The sequence below is a fragment of the Rana temporaria genome, chromosome 5, assembly GCF_905171775.1.
Source record: "Rana temporaria chromosome 5, aRanTem1.1, whole genome shotgun sequence".
Classification (NCBI taxonomy): Eukaryota; Metazoa; Chordata; class Amphibia; order Anura; family Ranidae; genus Rana; species Rana temporaria.
Genome location: NC_053493.1, coordinates 369,997,459 through 370,014,456, shown reverse-complemented (window position 1 = coordinate 370,014,456; position 16,998 = coordinate 369,997,459). Strand labels below are relative to the sequence as shown.

Here is a 16,998-nt window from a genome sequence, read left to right as displayed (position 1 = left end):
CATAGCAATCAGTCTTTCGTGAACGACATCTGTCACATATCGAAGTATGATTGAACACTGGTCTTTGGAGGTGATATCTTGGGTAGTGTCAATTTGAACTGAAAACATGCCAGCTTGTCTCACTTCATCTGCTATAGTCACCTTTATCAGTTGGCTAATGACATCCACAATTTTATTTATTGTCTCTTTTGACAGCAGAGTAACTAGACCTCCTCTGCCTTTTGCACCAGTTTCATGCTGCTTTTTGCTGTTTTCAATGCAAGTGTTAACATGCTGTTGGAGGCAAATGTCATATCTACTTAAGAGTAGAATCAACTCCAGGACATTACCATGATTAACAGAAATGTTTTCTAAGCTATAACCTGCCTCTTCTTTATCTCCCCTGTAGCTAAGGCCACATTTGCCTATGACTTTAACAACATCCACTATACGCTCCATCACCTGGCGTTTCTTTTTCACTTGCTCAGCACGTAATGACATTTGGTTGCCAGTCAACAGGCTTTTCACATCTGCATTTTGTATTTTCAGAAAGTAAGCATCTGCACTATCTCTGTGTGTCTTACTTTTTTCATGTTCCACTATCCTTTGGTGAATGTGTTTCCAGTCTTTCATGCCTCCCTTTATGAAAGGACCATCACTTACCAAAGGTGCAAATGCCAAACAAACTGAACAGTATAGAGCTTGGTTTTTTTTACAATAAGTTAGCCACTTGCGGTTTGTTCCATCTTTGCTATTATAAACCTTTGGTATAGGAACATTTAGGATTTGTTGAGGATGATAAGAAAAAAATGTATGTATATCCTGATACTGAGGTCGAGTAAAGTAATCAAAACTATCAACAAAATCCTCTTTATCTGCCTTGTTCCTAGTTTGTGGTTCTGGGTTCTGCTGCTGCGTTGCTGCCTCTGCTATCAGTTCCTGAGCCGACTCTACTCTCCCTTTCACACTTCCTTCTGTATCTCTAGACTCGAGTGCACCTGTATATTTAATCATAATAAAAGTATATTGTAATTTTTAACCACTTAAGGACAGAAGGTGTTTTTCAGATTCGGCGTTTACAAGACTAAAACTGTTTTTTTTTTGCTAGAAAATTACTTAAAACCCCCAAACATTATATATTTTTTTTCTAACACCCTAGAGAATAAAATGGCGGTCATTGCAATACTTTTTGTCACACCGTATTTGCGCAGCGGTCTTAAAAGCGCACTTTTTTTGAAAAAAAAAACACTTTTTTGAATAAAAAAATAAGACAACAATAAATTTGGCCCAATTTTTTTATATATTGTGAAAGATAATGTTACGCCGAGTAAAATGATACCCAACATGTCACGCTTAAAAATTGTGCCCGTTCGTGGCATGGCGTGAAACTTTTACCCTTAAAAATCTCGATAGGCGACGTTTAAAAAATTCTATACGTTGCATTTTTTGAGCTACAGAGTAGGTCTAGGGCTAGAATTATTGCTCTCGCTCTAACGATCGCAGCGATACCTCACATATGCGGGCGCTACTCGCGTATGCGTTCGCTTCTGTGCGCAAGCTCGTTGGGACGGGGCGCTTTAAATAAAAAAAATTGGGGTTTTCTTATTTTTATTGATTTTATCATTTTTTACACTGAAATAAAAAAAAAATGTATCACTTTTATTCCTATTACAAGGAATGTAAACATCCCTTGTAATAGAAAAAAGCATGACAGGTCCTCTAAAATATAAGATCTGGGGTCAAAAAGACCTCAGATCTCATATTTAGACTTAAATGCAAAAAAAAAAAAAAAATGGAAATTGTGTCATTTAAAAAAACGACAACAAAAAAATTGTCTCTTTAAGACGCTGGGCGGGACTGACGTTTTGACGTCACTTCCGCCCAGCAAAGCTATGAGGACGGGTGGGGGCCATCTTGCCCTCACTCAAGTCCTCACTGATCAGGCAGCAGCACCCAATCGCCTCCGCCGCTACCGACAGCTCCGGTAAGCGGCGGAGGGCGCAGGAGAGCGGCGGGAGGGGGGGGCCCCTCTCCCGCCACCGATAAACACCGATCTCGCGGCGGAGACCGCCGTTATCGTTTACACACCCGCCCACAGAAGAGATGGATATCTCGGTTGTGGCAGCATCTGCTGCCTTTACCGAGATATTCATCTTTAAAAACAGGACGTATATATACAGTGGGCGGGCGTTAAGTGGTTAACATATTTGCTCTTAATTACTAAATTACTATTCGTTCTTCTGAATGACAATCCTACCTGCCCATTCTGGTGTGTTGGGCTCATGACTGGAGCTTGGTAACATTACTGGGCCTTGCTCTTCACTGTTAGCAGCAAACTGGACTAGAGGCGGCTCCTGCTGAAGAGCTACAAGAAAAAGTTTGATAGACAACGTTGTTTTGCAGTTGCACGGTCACTAGCATCTTGCACTGCTTCTAACTAACGTTAGCTTACCGGCCATCTCGTCACCGTCTTCATTTGTTTTCTTTTGGAAAAATGTGCTCAGCTTGGAACATTTGGCCGCGTCAGTTTCCAAAGCTTTCTTCTTTTTTATTCTGACCTTTTCAGCACCGCCTTTACGCTTTCTGTTATCCATACTCCTCGTGTACTGGCAGAGTACCCTTACCTATGTAAAGAGTACTCCTTATCAAAGAACATATTGTCATTGTACTCCTATATACCTACATACCTGCAGGATACTCCTATCTATCTACATACCTGTAGCATACTTTACTACCTACATACCCATGTGATACGCCTTATATACCTATGTACTGGCAGCCCACCTCTATATACTGACAGAATACTCCTTATCTACCTACATACCGGCTGTCTGATCCTACCTACATTCCTGCAGGATAACTCCTATTTACCTTCATACCTGTAGGATACTCCTATCTACCTACAATACTATAATATTTTTTTTAGCAGAGAATCTAGAGAATAAAATGGCGATTGTTGCAATATTTTATGTCATACGGTATTTGTGCGGCGGTGTTTTAAACACAACTGTTTGGGAAACATTTATTTTCATGAATTTTAAAAAAATTAAAAAGTAAAATTAGCCCAATTTTTTTTGCATAATGTGAAAGATGATGTTACGCCGAGTAAATAGATACCAAGCATGTCACGCTTTATAATTGCACGCACTCGTGGAATTGCGACAAACTACGGTACCTAAAAATCTCCATAGGCAACACGTTAAACTTTTTTTACGGTTGCCAGGTTAGAGTTACAGAGGAGGCCTGGGGCTAAAATTATTGCTCTCGCTCTGACGATCGCGGCGATACCTCAAATGTGTGATTTGAACACCGTTTTCATATGCGGGCGCGACTTCCGTATGCGTTCTCTTTGCTGCGCAAGCTCGCGTGGAGGGAGGCGCTTTAAAAAAAAAATCTTTTTTTTTTTTATAATATTAAATTGTGTTTTTTTTTTTTACATTTTGATCACTTTTATTGCTGTCACAAGGAATCCCTTGTGACAGTAATAGGTGGTGACAGGTACTCTTTATGGAGGGTGGTGACAGGTACTCTTTATGGAGGGATCGAGCCCTCCTTTGCACTTCAAAGTATAGGCGACAATTGATGGCACAGTGCTGCGTGTGTTGGCACAGTGGCTGCGTTTGATGGGCACAGTGGCTGCATGTGATGGCACAGTGGCTGCGTTTGGTGGCGTTTGGTGGCACAGTGGCTGTGTGTGATGAGCACAGTGGCGACAATTGATGGCACAGTGCTGCGTGTGTTGGCACAGTGGCTGCATGTGATGGCACAGTGGCGACAATTGATGGCACAGTGGCTGCGTGTGATGAGCACAGTGGCGACAATTGATGGCACAGTGGCTGCGTGTGTTGGCACAGTGGCTGCGTGTGTTGGCACAGTGGCGACAATTGATGGCACAGTGTTGCGTTTGATGGGCACAGTGGCTGCATGTGATGGTACAGAGGTTGTGTGTGATGGCACAGTGACTGCGTTTGGTGGCACAGTGAGGCTGCAATTAATGGGGGGTTCTTTTTTAGTCAGAGAAGGCAAGCTCAAAATAACACAAACATTTTTTTTAAACTGCTATTTTTTTTATTAAAGAAATTATGGTCACCTCAGTCCAACCCCCCCCCCCCCCCCCCCCAACCCCTAATACAATGATTTCATTTATTTCTTACTTTTCACACAGCACACTGTCACTCTGACTTGAAGCTTCAGCCTTCACTAGTTTTCTAGGCAGGCCAGGCGCAGCAGGCTCCTCGTGAGTCGTGACTTCTGCTCTGCAGTCTGCAAGCGCCGACACTCACAGGCACAGCTCCCTGCGCGAGTCCTCCCTCTCTCACCTCGCCTCCAGCCGCCGGCGTGACGTCACGCCACGCACGCCAGTGGAATAACCCAAGTCAATCCTCCATGGGGGGGGGGGGGGCGAGGAAACGCACAGGAGGAAAGGAGCGCACTCAGCAGCCAGTGAGTCGGAATCGGCGGGCAGACAGTTTTTAAAGTGTGTCACTGGCAGTGCCGATCCTGACCTCTCTGGGGCCCTAAGCACAATTCTGCTAAGGGGCCCTCTACCTTGTTAATGCCCATTTTTCACATCGAGAAAAATGCTCTGGAGCCTACACATGACCGTTTTTAATGACCAATTAAAAAAATTGCATTTTTCTTGTCATGAAAAACGGTCGTGTGTACGCGGCATGACAGTGTTTACCAGTACACAGTGGCGGTGCGTCCATAGTGGGCGCAAGAGTGCCGCCCCCTCTCACTCCTGCACCGCAACAGAAAGCAATACATAGATTCATGCATTGCGTGAATCTATGTATTGTCGCCGGCGACGCTGCCGCCCACTATTCAGGGGGTCGGACCCCTGGCGAGCGCCGGCATCTGAATAACGGCAGCTGGTTGGCTGTGTGGAAGTGTCTATCAGAGCCACCGGCTCTGATAGGCTTTCTGATTACAGCCTATGGGCTGTAATTGGCTTCCAAATAGTTAACCAGGGGAAGCACGGTGCGTGCATTCCCTGGTTAACACTGACACGCATCTCCGCCAATCAGGTTCACCGGATTTGGTTACCAGTAACCTGATTGGCTGAAGCAACATCGAGGGCGGGAGAAGACATCGAGGGATCGTGAAGGAGGGTGACTGACGAGAAAGGTAAGTGCCGGGCGGGGGGGCAATCTGGCGTCATTTTAAGGGGCAATCTGCGGGTAATTGATGGGCACAATGGCAACAATGGCATGGCACAGTGGCTGCGTTTGGCATGGCACAGTGGCGACAATGGCATGGCACAGTGGCGACAATTGATGGGCACAGTGGCAAAAATTTATGGGCACAGTGGCAAAAATTGATGGGCACAGTGGCTGCGTTTGACGACATGGCACAGTGGCGACAATTGATGGGCACAGTGGCATGGCACAGTGGCTGCGTTTGGCATGGCACCATGGCAACAATGGCATGGCACAGTGGCAACAATTGATGGCATGGCACAGTGGCGACAATTGATGGCATGGCACAGTGGCGACAATTGATGGCATGGCACAGTGACGACAATTGATGGCATGGCACAGTGACGACAATTGATGGCATAGTGGCTGCGTTTGATGGCATGGCACAGTGGCGACAATTAATGGGCACAGTGGCTGTGTTTGGCATGGCACATTGGCAACAATTGATGGGCACAGTGGTGACAATGACATGGCACCGTGGCTACAATTGATGGCATGGCACAGTGCCAGTGGTGACAAGTGATGGGTACAGTGGCATGGCACAGTGGCAACAATGGCATGGCACAGTGGTCGACAACTGATGGCATGGCACAGTGGCGACAATTGATGGGCACAGTGGCGACAATTGCTGGCACAGTAGCTGCGTTTGATGTCATGGCACAGTGGCGACAATTGATGGGCACAGTGGCATGGCACTGTGGCGACAATGGCATGGCACAGTGGCGACAATTGATGGGCACAGTGGCGACAATTGCTGGCACAGTAGCTGCGTTTGATGTCATGGCACAGTGGCGACAATTGATGGGCACAGTGGCATGGCACCGTGGCGACAATGGCATGGCACAGTGGTGACAATTGACAATTGATGACATTCAGAGTTTTTTTTCCACATAACATTCAGGAGGGTTTTTTTCCCTCACATAACATTCAGGGTTTTTTTTTTCCACATAACATTCAGGAGGGGTTTTTTTCCACATAACATTCAGGAGGGGGTTTTTTTCCACATAACATTCAGGAGGTTTTTTTTCCCTCACATTACATTCAGGGTTTTTTTTTTTCCACATAACATTCAGGAGGGTTTTTTTTTTCCACATAACATTCAGGAGGGGTTTTTTTCCACATAACATTCAGGAGGGTTTTTTTTTCCACATAACATTCAGGTTTTTTTTCCCCTCACATTACATTCAGGGTTTTTTTTTTTTTTTTCCACATAACATTCAGGAGGGTTTTTTTTCCCACATAACATTCAGGGTTTTTTTTTTTTTTCCACATAACATTCAGGGGTTTTTTTTTCCCTCACATTACATTCAGGGTTTTTTTTTTCTCCACGTAACATTCAGGAGGGTTTTTTTTTTCCACATAACATTCAGGGTTTTTTTTTTTCCCTCACATTACATTCAGGGTTTTTTTTTTCCACATAACATTCAGGAGGGGTTTTTTTTTCCACATAACATTCAGGGTTTTTTTTTCCCTCACATTACATTCAGGGTTTTTTTTTTTCTCCACGTAACATTCAGGAGGGTTTTTTTTTTTCCACATAACATTCAGGAGGGTTTTTTTTTCCACATAACATTCAGGAGGGTTTTTTTTTCCACATAACATTCAGGAGTTTTTTTTTTTCCACATAACATTCAGGAGGGTTTTTTTTCCACATAACATTCAGGAGGGTTTTTTTCCCTCACATTACATTCAGGTTTTTTTTTTTTCCACATAACATTCAGGAGGGTTTTTTTTTTCCACATAACATTCAGGAGGGTTTTTTTTTCCACATAACATTCAGGAGGGTTTTTTTTCCCTCACATAACATTCAGGAGGGTTTTTTTTTTCACATAACATTCAGGAGGGTTTTTTTCCCTCACATAACATTCAGGGTTTTTTTTTTCCACATAACATTCAGGAGGTTTTTTTTTTTCCACATAACATTCAGGAGGGTTTTTTTCCCTCACATTACATTCAGGGTTTTTTTTTTTTCCACATAACATTCAGGAGGGTTTTTTTTCCCACATAACATTCAGGGTTTTTTTTTTTCCACATAACATTCAGGGTTTTTTTTTCCCTCACATTACATTCAGGGTTTTTTTTTTTTCCACGTAACATTCAGGAGGGTTTTTTTTTTTCCACATAACATTCAGGGTTTTTTTTTTCCCTCACATTACATTCAGGGTTTTTTTTTTCCACATAACATTCAGGAGGGGTTTTTTTTCCACATAACATTCAGGAGGGTTTTTTTTTTCCACATAACATTCAGGAGGGTTTTTTTTTCCACATAACATTCAGGAGGGTTTTTTTTCCCTCACATAACATTCAGGAGGGTTTTTTTTTTTCACATAACATTCAGGAGGGTTTTTTTCCCTCACATAACATTCAGGGTTTTTTTTTCCACATAACATTCAGGAGGGTTTTTTTTCCACATAACATTCAGGAGGGTTTTTTTCCCTCACATTACATTCAGGGTTTTTTTTTTTTCCACATAACATTCAGGAGGGTTTTTTTTTCCACATAACATTCAGGAGGGTTTTTTTTCCCTCACATAACATTCAGGAGGGTTTTTTTTTTTCACATAACATTCAGGAGGGTTTTTTTCCCTCACATAACATTCAGGGTTTTTTTTTCCACATAACATTCAGGAGGGTTTTTTTTTTCCACATAACATTCAGGAGGGTTTTTTTCCCTCACATAACATTCAGGGTTTTTTTTTCCACATAACATTCAGGAGGGTTTTTTTTTCCACATAACATTCAGGAGGGTTTTTTTCCCTCACATTACATTCAGGGTTTTTTTTTTTTCCACATAACATTCAGGAGGGTTTTTTTTCCCACATAACATTCAGGGTTTTTTTTTTTCCACATAACATTCAGGGTTTTTTTTTCCCTCACATTACATTCAGGGTTTTTTTTTTTCCACGTAACATTCAGGAGGGTTTTTTTTTTCCACGTAACATTCAGGGTTTTTTTTTTCCACGTAACATTCAGGAGGGTTTTTTTTCCCACATAACATTCAGGGGTTTTTTTCCCCTCACATTACATTCAGGGGTTTTTTTTTTCACATAACATTCAAGGGGGGGGTTTCCACATAACATTCAATTTTTTTTTTTTTTTTATCACATTCACCTCACTGGCAAAATGCGATCTCACCGCTGCTGTGCCGCTTTCCTCAGTCTCCTCAGAGTGACTGACGAATCCACCCCCTCTCTCTCCCCTCCCTCTCTCTCCCCTCCCTCTCCCTCCGGAGCTGGAAGCTTCAGCAAGTAGCCGCTCGCGGACTACAGCTCCCATGAGCATTTGCGGCGGCCGTCTCAATGACGTCACCTGACGTCTGACGCTGATAGAATCCGATGCCGATACACAGAGCTTCCGAGCGGGGCCCCGAGTCAATCCGAGTCTGCGTATAGGGCGGATCGGCCCTGGTCACTGCGCTGTCTGACACTGATTTAAATGGTTTAGCGGCCGCGGCTGATTGCGCCCCCCTCCTGATAAAAATGGTAGCGGCCCGCAACCCGACCAGCCCACCGGGAGGTGTCCCAGTTCTCCCGATTGGCCAATCCGGGCCTGGATAAATATGTGAAAAGTGTGGCATGCATTTGTATTCAGCCCCCCTCAGTCAATACTTTGTAGAACCACCCTTTGCTGCAATTACAGCTGCAAATCTTTTTGGGGATGTCTCTACCAGCTTTGCACATCTAAAGAGTGAAATATTTGCCCATTCTTCTTTGCAAAATATCTCAAGCTCTGTCAGATTGAATGGAGAACATCTGTGAATAGCAGTTTTCAAGTCTTGCCACAGATTCTCAATTGGATTTAGGTCTGAACTTTGACTGGGCCATTCTAACACATGAACATGCTTTGATCTAAACCATTCCATTGTAGCTCTGGCTGTATGTTTAGGGTCGCTGTCCTGCTTGAAGGTGAACCTCCGCCCCAGTCTCAAGTCTTTTGCAGACTCTAAAAGGTTTTCTTCTAGGATTTCCCTGTATTTGGCTCTATCCTTCTTCCCATCAACTCTGACCAGCTTCCCTGTCCCTGCTGAAGAAAAGCATCCCCACAACATGATTCTGCCACCACCATGTTGCACAGTGGAGATGGTGTGTTCAGGGTGATGTGCAGTGTTAGTTTTTTACCACACATAGCATTTTGCTTTTAGGCCAAAAAGATACATTTTGGTCTCATCTGACCAGAGCACCTTCTTCCATATGTTTGCTGTGTACCCAACATGGCTTCTCGCCAACTGCAAACAGGACTTCTTATGGCTTTCTTTCAACAATGGCTTTATCTTGCCCCTCTTCCATAAAGGCCAGATTTGTGGAGTGCACAACTAATAGTTGTCCTGTGGACAGATTCTCCCACCTGAGCTGTGGATCTCTGCAGCTCCTCAAGAGTTACCATGGGCCTCTTGGCTGCTTCTCTGATTAATGCTCTCCTTGCCCGGCCTGTCAGTTTAGGTGGACGGCCATGTCTTGGTAGGTTTGCTGTTGTGCCAAACTCTTTCCATTTCTGGATGATGAATTGAACAGTTTTTCCGTGAGATGTTCAAAGCTTGGGATATTTTTTTTTATAACCTAACCCTGCTTTAAACTTCTCTGCAACTTTATCCCATGGTGTGTTCCTTGGCCTTTATGATGCTGTTTGTTCACTAATGCCGCGTACACACGACCGTTTTTAATGTCATGGAAAAAACAATGTTTTTCACGACATTATTCTTGTCAAGCCTGCCATGCCTATACACAATTGTGAAAAAAAAAAATGTTTGGGCAAAGCGCGGTGACATACAACACGTACAACGGCCCTATAAAGGGGAAGTTCCATTCGGATGGCGTCACCCTTTGGGCTGCTTTTGCTAATTTTGTGTTAGTAAAAGTTTGGTGAGAGGCGATTCGCGCTTTTCAGACAGTGTGACAAATGTGCTATCTCCATTACAAACGCTAGTTTTACCAGAACGAGTGCTCCCGTCTCATAACTTGTTTCTGAGCATGCGCAGTTTTTTCCCTTCGTTAAAGCCTACACACGACCGTTTTTCACGACGTGAGAAACGACAAGAAAAATTAGAGCAGGTTTTACATTTTTAATGACCATTTTTCACGTTGAGAAAAATGCTCTGGAGCCTACACACGATCGTTTTTAATGACCAATTTAAAAAAATGGCATTTTTCTCATCATGAAAAACGGTCATCATGAAGGCTACTTTCACGCAAAGGTGTTTTTCAGGTGCTAAAGGGCTAAAAATAGTGCCTGTAAGGCTGCATTCACACCTGAGCGTTTTGTCGCCTGAATCGCAACGCTCAAATACGCTAGAGGGGAAAAAATACATTATCCCCTATGGAGATGGTTCACATCTGCACGCCAATACGCCTGATGCCGAACGCCTTTTTTGTTGCGCGTATCGGGCGGTTTGGGCGTATTTGAGCATTTCCATTTCCCATAGAAAGTCATGGAAACGCTCGATTCAAGCGACTAGCGCGACAACGAGCGTTTGCTACGGGCGTTTTGTCGCTTTAATCAATAGAACTTTTCACCCAGGCAGAAGATTAAAAAAATCTACCAACATAGCAACAAGTGATGAAAAGATGATCATTTTTCCTATTGGCTAAAATAAGAAACGTCGAAGTACAAAAACGTTGGACGACGCTGTATGCAAACGCGCAAATAAGCATGAATACACGCGACAAAACGCCGGAAAAAAACGCCCGACGCTCAGGTGTGAATGCAGCCTAAAGCACTTGAAAAACGTCTCTTCTGCTCTAGATTTTAGTTAGGGGTATCAGAATAAAGGGGGCTGAACACCAATGCACGCTACACTTTTTAGCTATTTATTTGCAAAAAACAATTGAATTTATAATTTTCTTTCCACTTCACAATTATGTGTCAATTTGTGTTGGTCTATCGCATAAAATCCTAATAAAATACATTTACGTTTTTGCTTGTAACATGACAAAATGTTGAAAATTGCAAGGGGTATGAATACTTTTTAAGGCACTGTATCTGTGATGGAAATGTGTGATAGATATCTAGATATGTGTGGCCTGGGATAGTGTCACAATCAGTTGCAGGGAAGTCTACCAATTGCGGTCTTCTACAGATGTTAAACAATGCACTTGATTTGACTTTTAGGCTTCATTTCCACTGACGTTTTTACAGCCACTTTTCTGAGCGTTTTTTACAGCTTAAAAATGCCTGTCCATGTTATTCTATGGCATCATGCCCACATAGGCGTTTTTGAGCTGCAAATGGCATAGGCGTTTTTGAGCTGTAAAAAAAACGCAGGACCAGGGCGTTCTGAAGCTCCAGAGTAGAGCTGTAAAAACGCCAGACGTTAAAAAACGCTCAAAAACTCGTGAAAACGCAAAAACCGCTAAAAACGCCCAAAAAACGCTACCGCGGCATTTTTAAAACTCCAGCTCACAAAAAAATGTTTTTTTTGTTTTTTTACAAAATAAACATGGACAGGCGTTTTTAAGCTGTAAAAAAGGCTAACAACAGTGGCTGTAAAAACGCCAGTGAAAATGAAGCCTAAAAGCTGAAAAGTGAGAATTATGGAACTGGTGGGCTGAACCTTGTTACCTCTGTAGTTCTGCATACGCTCTTCTGTTTCTGAGTCTTTGTTCCTGTGGAGTAGACATTTGGTTTTCCACACTGTGTTCCTGAACTCGTTTTTTTAAGCCCTTCTTTGCTTGAGGATGACACTGTAACACATGTTTGAGTGGACTTTCCATCTTCTAAAATTCCTAGAGAAGAAAAGATATTTGGAGAATAAGTACATTGTTACCCACATAACCACTTAAGCCCCGGACCAATATGCTGGCTAAAGACCCAAGGTGTTTTTACAGTTCGGGACTGCGTCGCTTTAACAGACAATTGCGCGGTCGTGCGACGTGGCTCCCAAACAAAATTGGCGTCCTTTTTTCCCCACAAATAGAGCTTTCTTTTGGTGGTATTTGATCACATCTGCAGTTTTTAGTTTTTGCACTATTAACAAAAATAGAGCGACAATTTTGAAAAAAATTCAATATTTTTTACTTTTTGCTATAATAAATATCCCCCAAAAACATATATCATTTTTTTTCCCCTCAGTTTAGGCCGATACGTATTCTTCTACCTATTTTTGGTAAAAAAAAATCGCAATAATCGTTTATCGGTTGGTTTGCGCAAAATTTATAGCGTTTACAAAATAGGGGATAGTTTTATTGCATTTTTATTTTTTTTATTTTTTTTACTACTAATGGCGGCGATCAGTGATTTTTTTCGTGACTGCGACATTATGGCGGACACTTCGGACAATTTTGACACATTTTTGGGACCATTGTCATTTTCACAGCAAAAAATGCATTTAAATTGCATTCTTTATTGTGAAAATGACAGTGACAGTTAACTAACCACAGGGGGCGCTGTAGGAGTTAGGGTTCACTGTGTGAGTGTTTACAACTGTAGGGGGGTGTGGCTGTAGGTGTGACGTCATCGATCGTGTCTCCCCTATAAAGGGCATGACGCGATCGATACGCCGCCACAGTGAAGCACGGGGAAGCCATGTTTACACACGGCTCTCCCCGTTCTTCAGCTCCGGGGACCGATCGCCGCACTCGAGCGGCGATCGGGTCCGCGGGACCCGCGGTCCCGGTCCCGGAGCTTCGGACCGGGTCGCGGGAGCGCGCCCGCGACCCACGGCTGGGTACAAGTACAGGACGTATATATACGTGCTTGTGCCCAGCCGTGCCATTCTGCCGACGTATATGTGCAGGAGGCAGTCCTTAAGTGGTTAAAAAAGCACAAGCAAGAAATAAATAAATGCGCACACTCACTCATGCATGTATGTATTGGAATCAGAAAAGTTGAAACCCTAAACCAATAATGTCTGGGAAAACACAAATGAAATGTCTTTTAACATTCTGTGTTCCAGTTGGGGAGATTTCCCTCCCTCTCTATCCCCATGAACACAACTGCTGTCAGCTAAGTTGCTATTTCCTAGCTTTGGAGTAAATTCTCCTCGTATTTTTTTGGAAAATCCATTAGGCAGTTAAGTGCATCGTCATTGACTTTTAATGGATTCTGTAAAGCAACACGTGGAGAATGCACTCCGGAAAACAGTGGGTTCAGCTCACATCATTTACACAAATAACATCAATATTTGCATAATTGTTCTTGGTGAGGATTTCAAAAAGTACAGAAGCCATGAGATCAATATGATAGCAGGCAGCTAGCATTTCCAGAACATGCTCACTGCATCTTCCCAGCCAGGGGTCAAGTCCTGGAGAAAAAAGTGTAGGAACTCCCACCCAAGATCCACTCCCCCACCAAAGAAAAAAAATGATACGCTCATATGCATAATTACTAAACCGCAAGTTCTTTCTAAATCCCGCGATAACTCGTGGCAGACCTCCGCAATGTCTCCTGGGAACAATGACAAACGTTCCCAGGAGACATTGCGGCATCGAGGAAGTGACGGAATACCCGCACACTACTTGATAAATCCGTATACAGGAAGCAGCCAGTAACATAAAGGATTACTAAGGTTCGCCTGCCCCTGACAGTGACTCGAGCTGGGCATCGCCGCTTAGTGAAGGATTGGCCCGGGCTGTGAAAAAAGTGCAGGAACTCCGTTCCCACGCATTCCCGCAGGACTTGAGCCCTGTTCCCAGCACAAAGACCAAGCTGTCAAAGACATCTCTCGGTCCAAAATAAAGATCGGTAGCCAGTGGGACCAGCTTCTGACCATGTGACCATGTGATTGCTGATCCTTCCTGCCACCCGGCCTTCTAACTGCTTAAAGCCCCGTACACACGATCGGACCTTTTTCCAACAAAAATCACATCGGAACTGTTCTCTATCTAAACTCCGATGGAATTACTCCGAAGGGGCATACACAGGGTCGGACATTCCAATGGAAAAGGTCAGATGGACTTAAGGGCGTTAAGGGGATGCTGGGGCGGGTTAATTTGAGATAGATGTAAAGTTATAGGAGGGATCCTGAGGTATGTCTGTCATTCTCCTAGTCCGGGTACATCGGGTTCTGGGTGTTTGTAATTGCTAAGTGGGGAAGGAGGAGGCTTTTATCTCATTCGGTTTGCTATTATTGATCAAAAGGGGGGAAGGGAACTGAGTACGGGGGGGGGAGGGTCACTTTGGGTATGGCTGCTGTCAGTTGATGGCAAGGGTACTATGTTAGTATGTTGCATGCCGGTCATGTTGACCAAAGGTTTTGCTTGGTGTTGTGCCAAGTAAGGTATGTCTTGTATGCTATGTCTTTTAAAATTTTCAATAAAAAAAAGGAATTTTCAAAAAAAAAAAGGGGGGGGGGATGCTGGGGCAATCAGAAAGAGGCTACAAGGCTTTAAAAGCTGCCAGAGACTATTTTCCTATTTCTTTCCTCCTAACAAAAGGTCAATAAGTAATAATGGTGGTGAACCTTCTTCTTATACAGTGCACTAGACAGTGCATGCATTCCACTTGACATGTCCAATATATCCAGAGGCACTTTGAGTGGTAAGGTAAGGAGAGCTACTGTGCACTCATTCTGGTGCTACAGATTACTGAATCGAAGAATTTCTAGGATGAGAAATGAAAAACACAGCCAAAACCCATAATGAAAGGCTTTTTTACAGTCAACAAGCTCCTCCAGAAAGATAGTAAATATCTAATTAGATGGAGACAGCAAAAGCACACCTTTTCAACCCTCTCGGTTCACAGAAGAGTAGCACAAAGTGTAGTACTTACAGTATATATGTCACAAAACTAAACAATTCAAACAAAGCATGCGATGAGCAAGTTACCTTCAAAGAAAAATAAGTAGATACAGTAATATCAGGGGTTACATTTCCACGTAAATATAGATCAGAAAATAGGAAATTGGGAGGAAGGCCTCAATAAGAGACCCTCATTTGGTGAACTATATAGGTCTGGTACCTCATCCTTATCAATAATATACAAAATAAACTCGCTCATCCATGTCTTTATGGACCTTGCTTTGTGCACTGGTGCGCAGTCATGTTGGAACAAGCAGGGGCCATCGCCAAATTGTTCTCACAAAGTTGGGAACATGAAATTGTCCAAAACGTCTTGGTAGGCTGACGCTCTAAGAGTTCCTTTCACTGGAACTAAGGGCCAGATCCTCAAAAGGGATACGCCAGCGTATCTACTGATACGCCGTCGTATCCCTGTTTCTATCTTTGGAACTGATCCACAGAATCAGTTTCCAAAAGATAGGCAGAAGATCCGACATGTGTAAGGGACTTACACTGCCGGATCTTAGGATGCAGTACCGCATCCGCCGCTGGGGGCATTTCGAGTCGAAATGCCGCTTCGCGTATGCAAATGAGCACTTACGGAGATCCACGAAGAGGTTTAGCTTCGTGAAATCTCCGTAAATACTTACGTTGCAATCGTAAAATTAGGGCTGCTTTTACAAAGTGTAAACTGTTTACTGTAGACCCTTCTTACCCGCGACGCTGTTATTTATTTTTTATTTATTTATTTTTTTCCGCCGTATCTTTCTTTTTTTCCCGACGCAACTTTTTTTACCCGGGGCGATTCTCAAAACTCGGCGTAACGTAAAACCGCGCTATGCACGTCGGGAAAATGACGTCGTGAGCATGCGCAGTACGTCCGGCGCGGGAGCGCAACTAATTTAAATGGGACTCGCCCCATGAAAATAGGAACGCCTTGCGCCGGACGGATTTAAGTTACACAGCCGAAAATTTCTAGGTAAGTGCTTTGTGGATCGGGCACTTAGGTAGAAATTTTGCGGCAGTGTAACTTAAATCATAATATTTAAGTTACGGCGGCTCTTTGTGGATCTGGCCCTAAGGGGCCAAGCCCAACCCCTGAAAAACAGCACCAAACTTTACGCCCCCTCCACCAAAAGATGTGGACCAGTGCAAAAAACAAGGTCCATAAAGACATGGATGAGCGAGTTTGGGTTGGAGGAACTTGACTGGCCTGCCCAGAGTGCTGACCTTAACCCGATAGAACACCTTTGGGATAAATTAGAGCGCAGATTGTGAGCCAGGCCTTCTCGTCCAACATCACTGCCTGACCTCACAAATGCGCTTCTGGAAGAATGGTCAAACATTCCCATAGACACACTCCTAAACATTGTAAACAGCCTTCCCAGAAGAGTTGAAGCTGTTATAGCTGCAAAGGGTGGGCCAACTCAATATTGAACCCTACGGACTAAGACTGGGATGCCATCAAAGTTCATGTGTGTGTAACGGCAGGCAACCCAATACTTTTGACAATGTAGTGTATTTTGTTGCTGACCAGTCTGGTTATCTTACTTGAGGTACATAATTATTGCAACAGATGCTGCAAATCGTGTAATTGATTACTGTACAGCGAGGACCAGGCAGGAGATAGTTAATTCTCTACAGGAGTCTCTTTATAATGAGAAAAGATGTATCACAATGGGGATTTCAGGGATTAGCATAACGATCATGTACAAAATGGAAAAAATCAACTGCAGATCTTTTGAAGATTACACTAATACATGGCATGATGAGACAACTTCTTCGTCTTCCCTTGGGTCAAATGCCTTTACACAAGAACCCAGGGTGGCTTGTTAGTATAAGTAGATATTAGGGGGTTGAGTATTAGTTGTTGAGTTTTGCATACTGCTAAATGTGAGTCCAATAAACTGACAATGCTGTAAACAGGGTCCACCAAGTAGGTGACCCACCAAGTAGTGAAGGCAGGATCAGAACTGGAACCCCCTGATTACAGTATAAATCATTATAGCAAAGTTTGGTTCCCAATTATCCAACCTGACAGTTTTTGTTTTTTTTACTTAAAGTGAACCCGTGTGCAGGCTGTGGACATGCAAGTGTTAAATAAACTTTAAA

At 43.3% G+C, this 16,998-nt stretch overlaps 1 protein-coding gene across 1 annotated transcript in view; it reads right to left on the bottom strand.

The window, feature by feature from the left end:
- The window catches only part of BAALC (BAALC binder of MAP3K1 and KLF4), a 125,045-nt gene that overhangs the window by 13,573 nt on the left and 94,474 nt on the right, over positions 1-16,998 (bottom strand). The window contains exon 2 of the mRNA XM_040354818.1: positions 11,732-11,895. Coding sequence (XP_040210752.1) covers positions 11,732-11,895 — 164 coding nt within the window. The remainder of the gene's footprint in view (positions 1-11,731; positions 11,896-16,998) is intronic.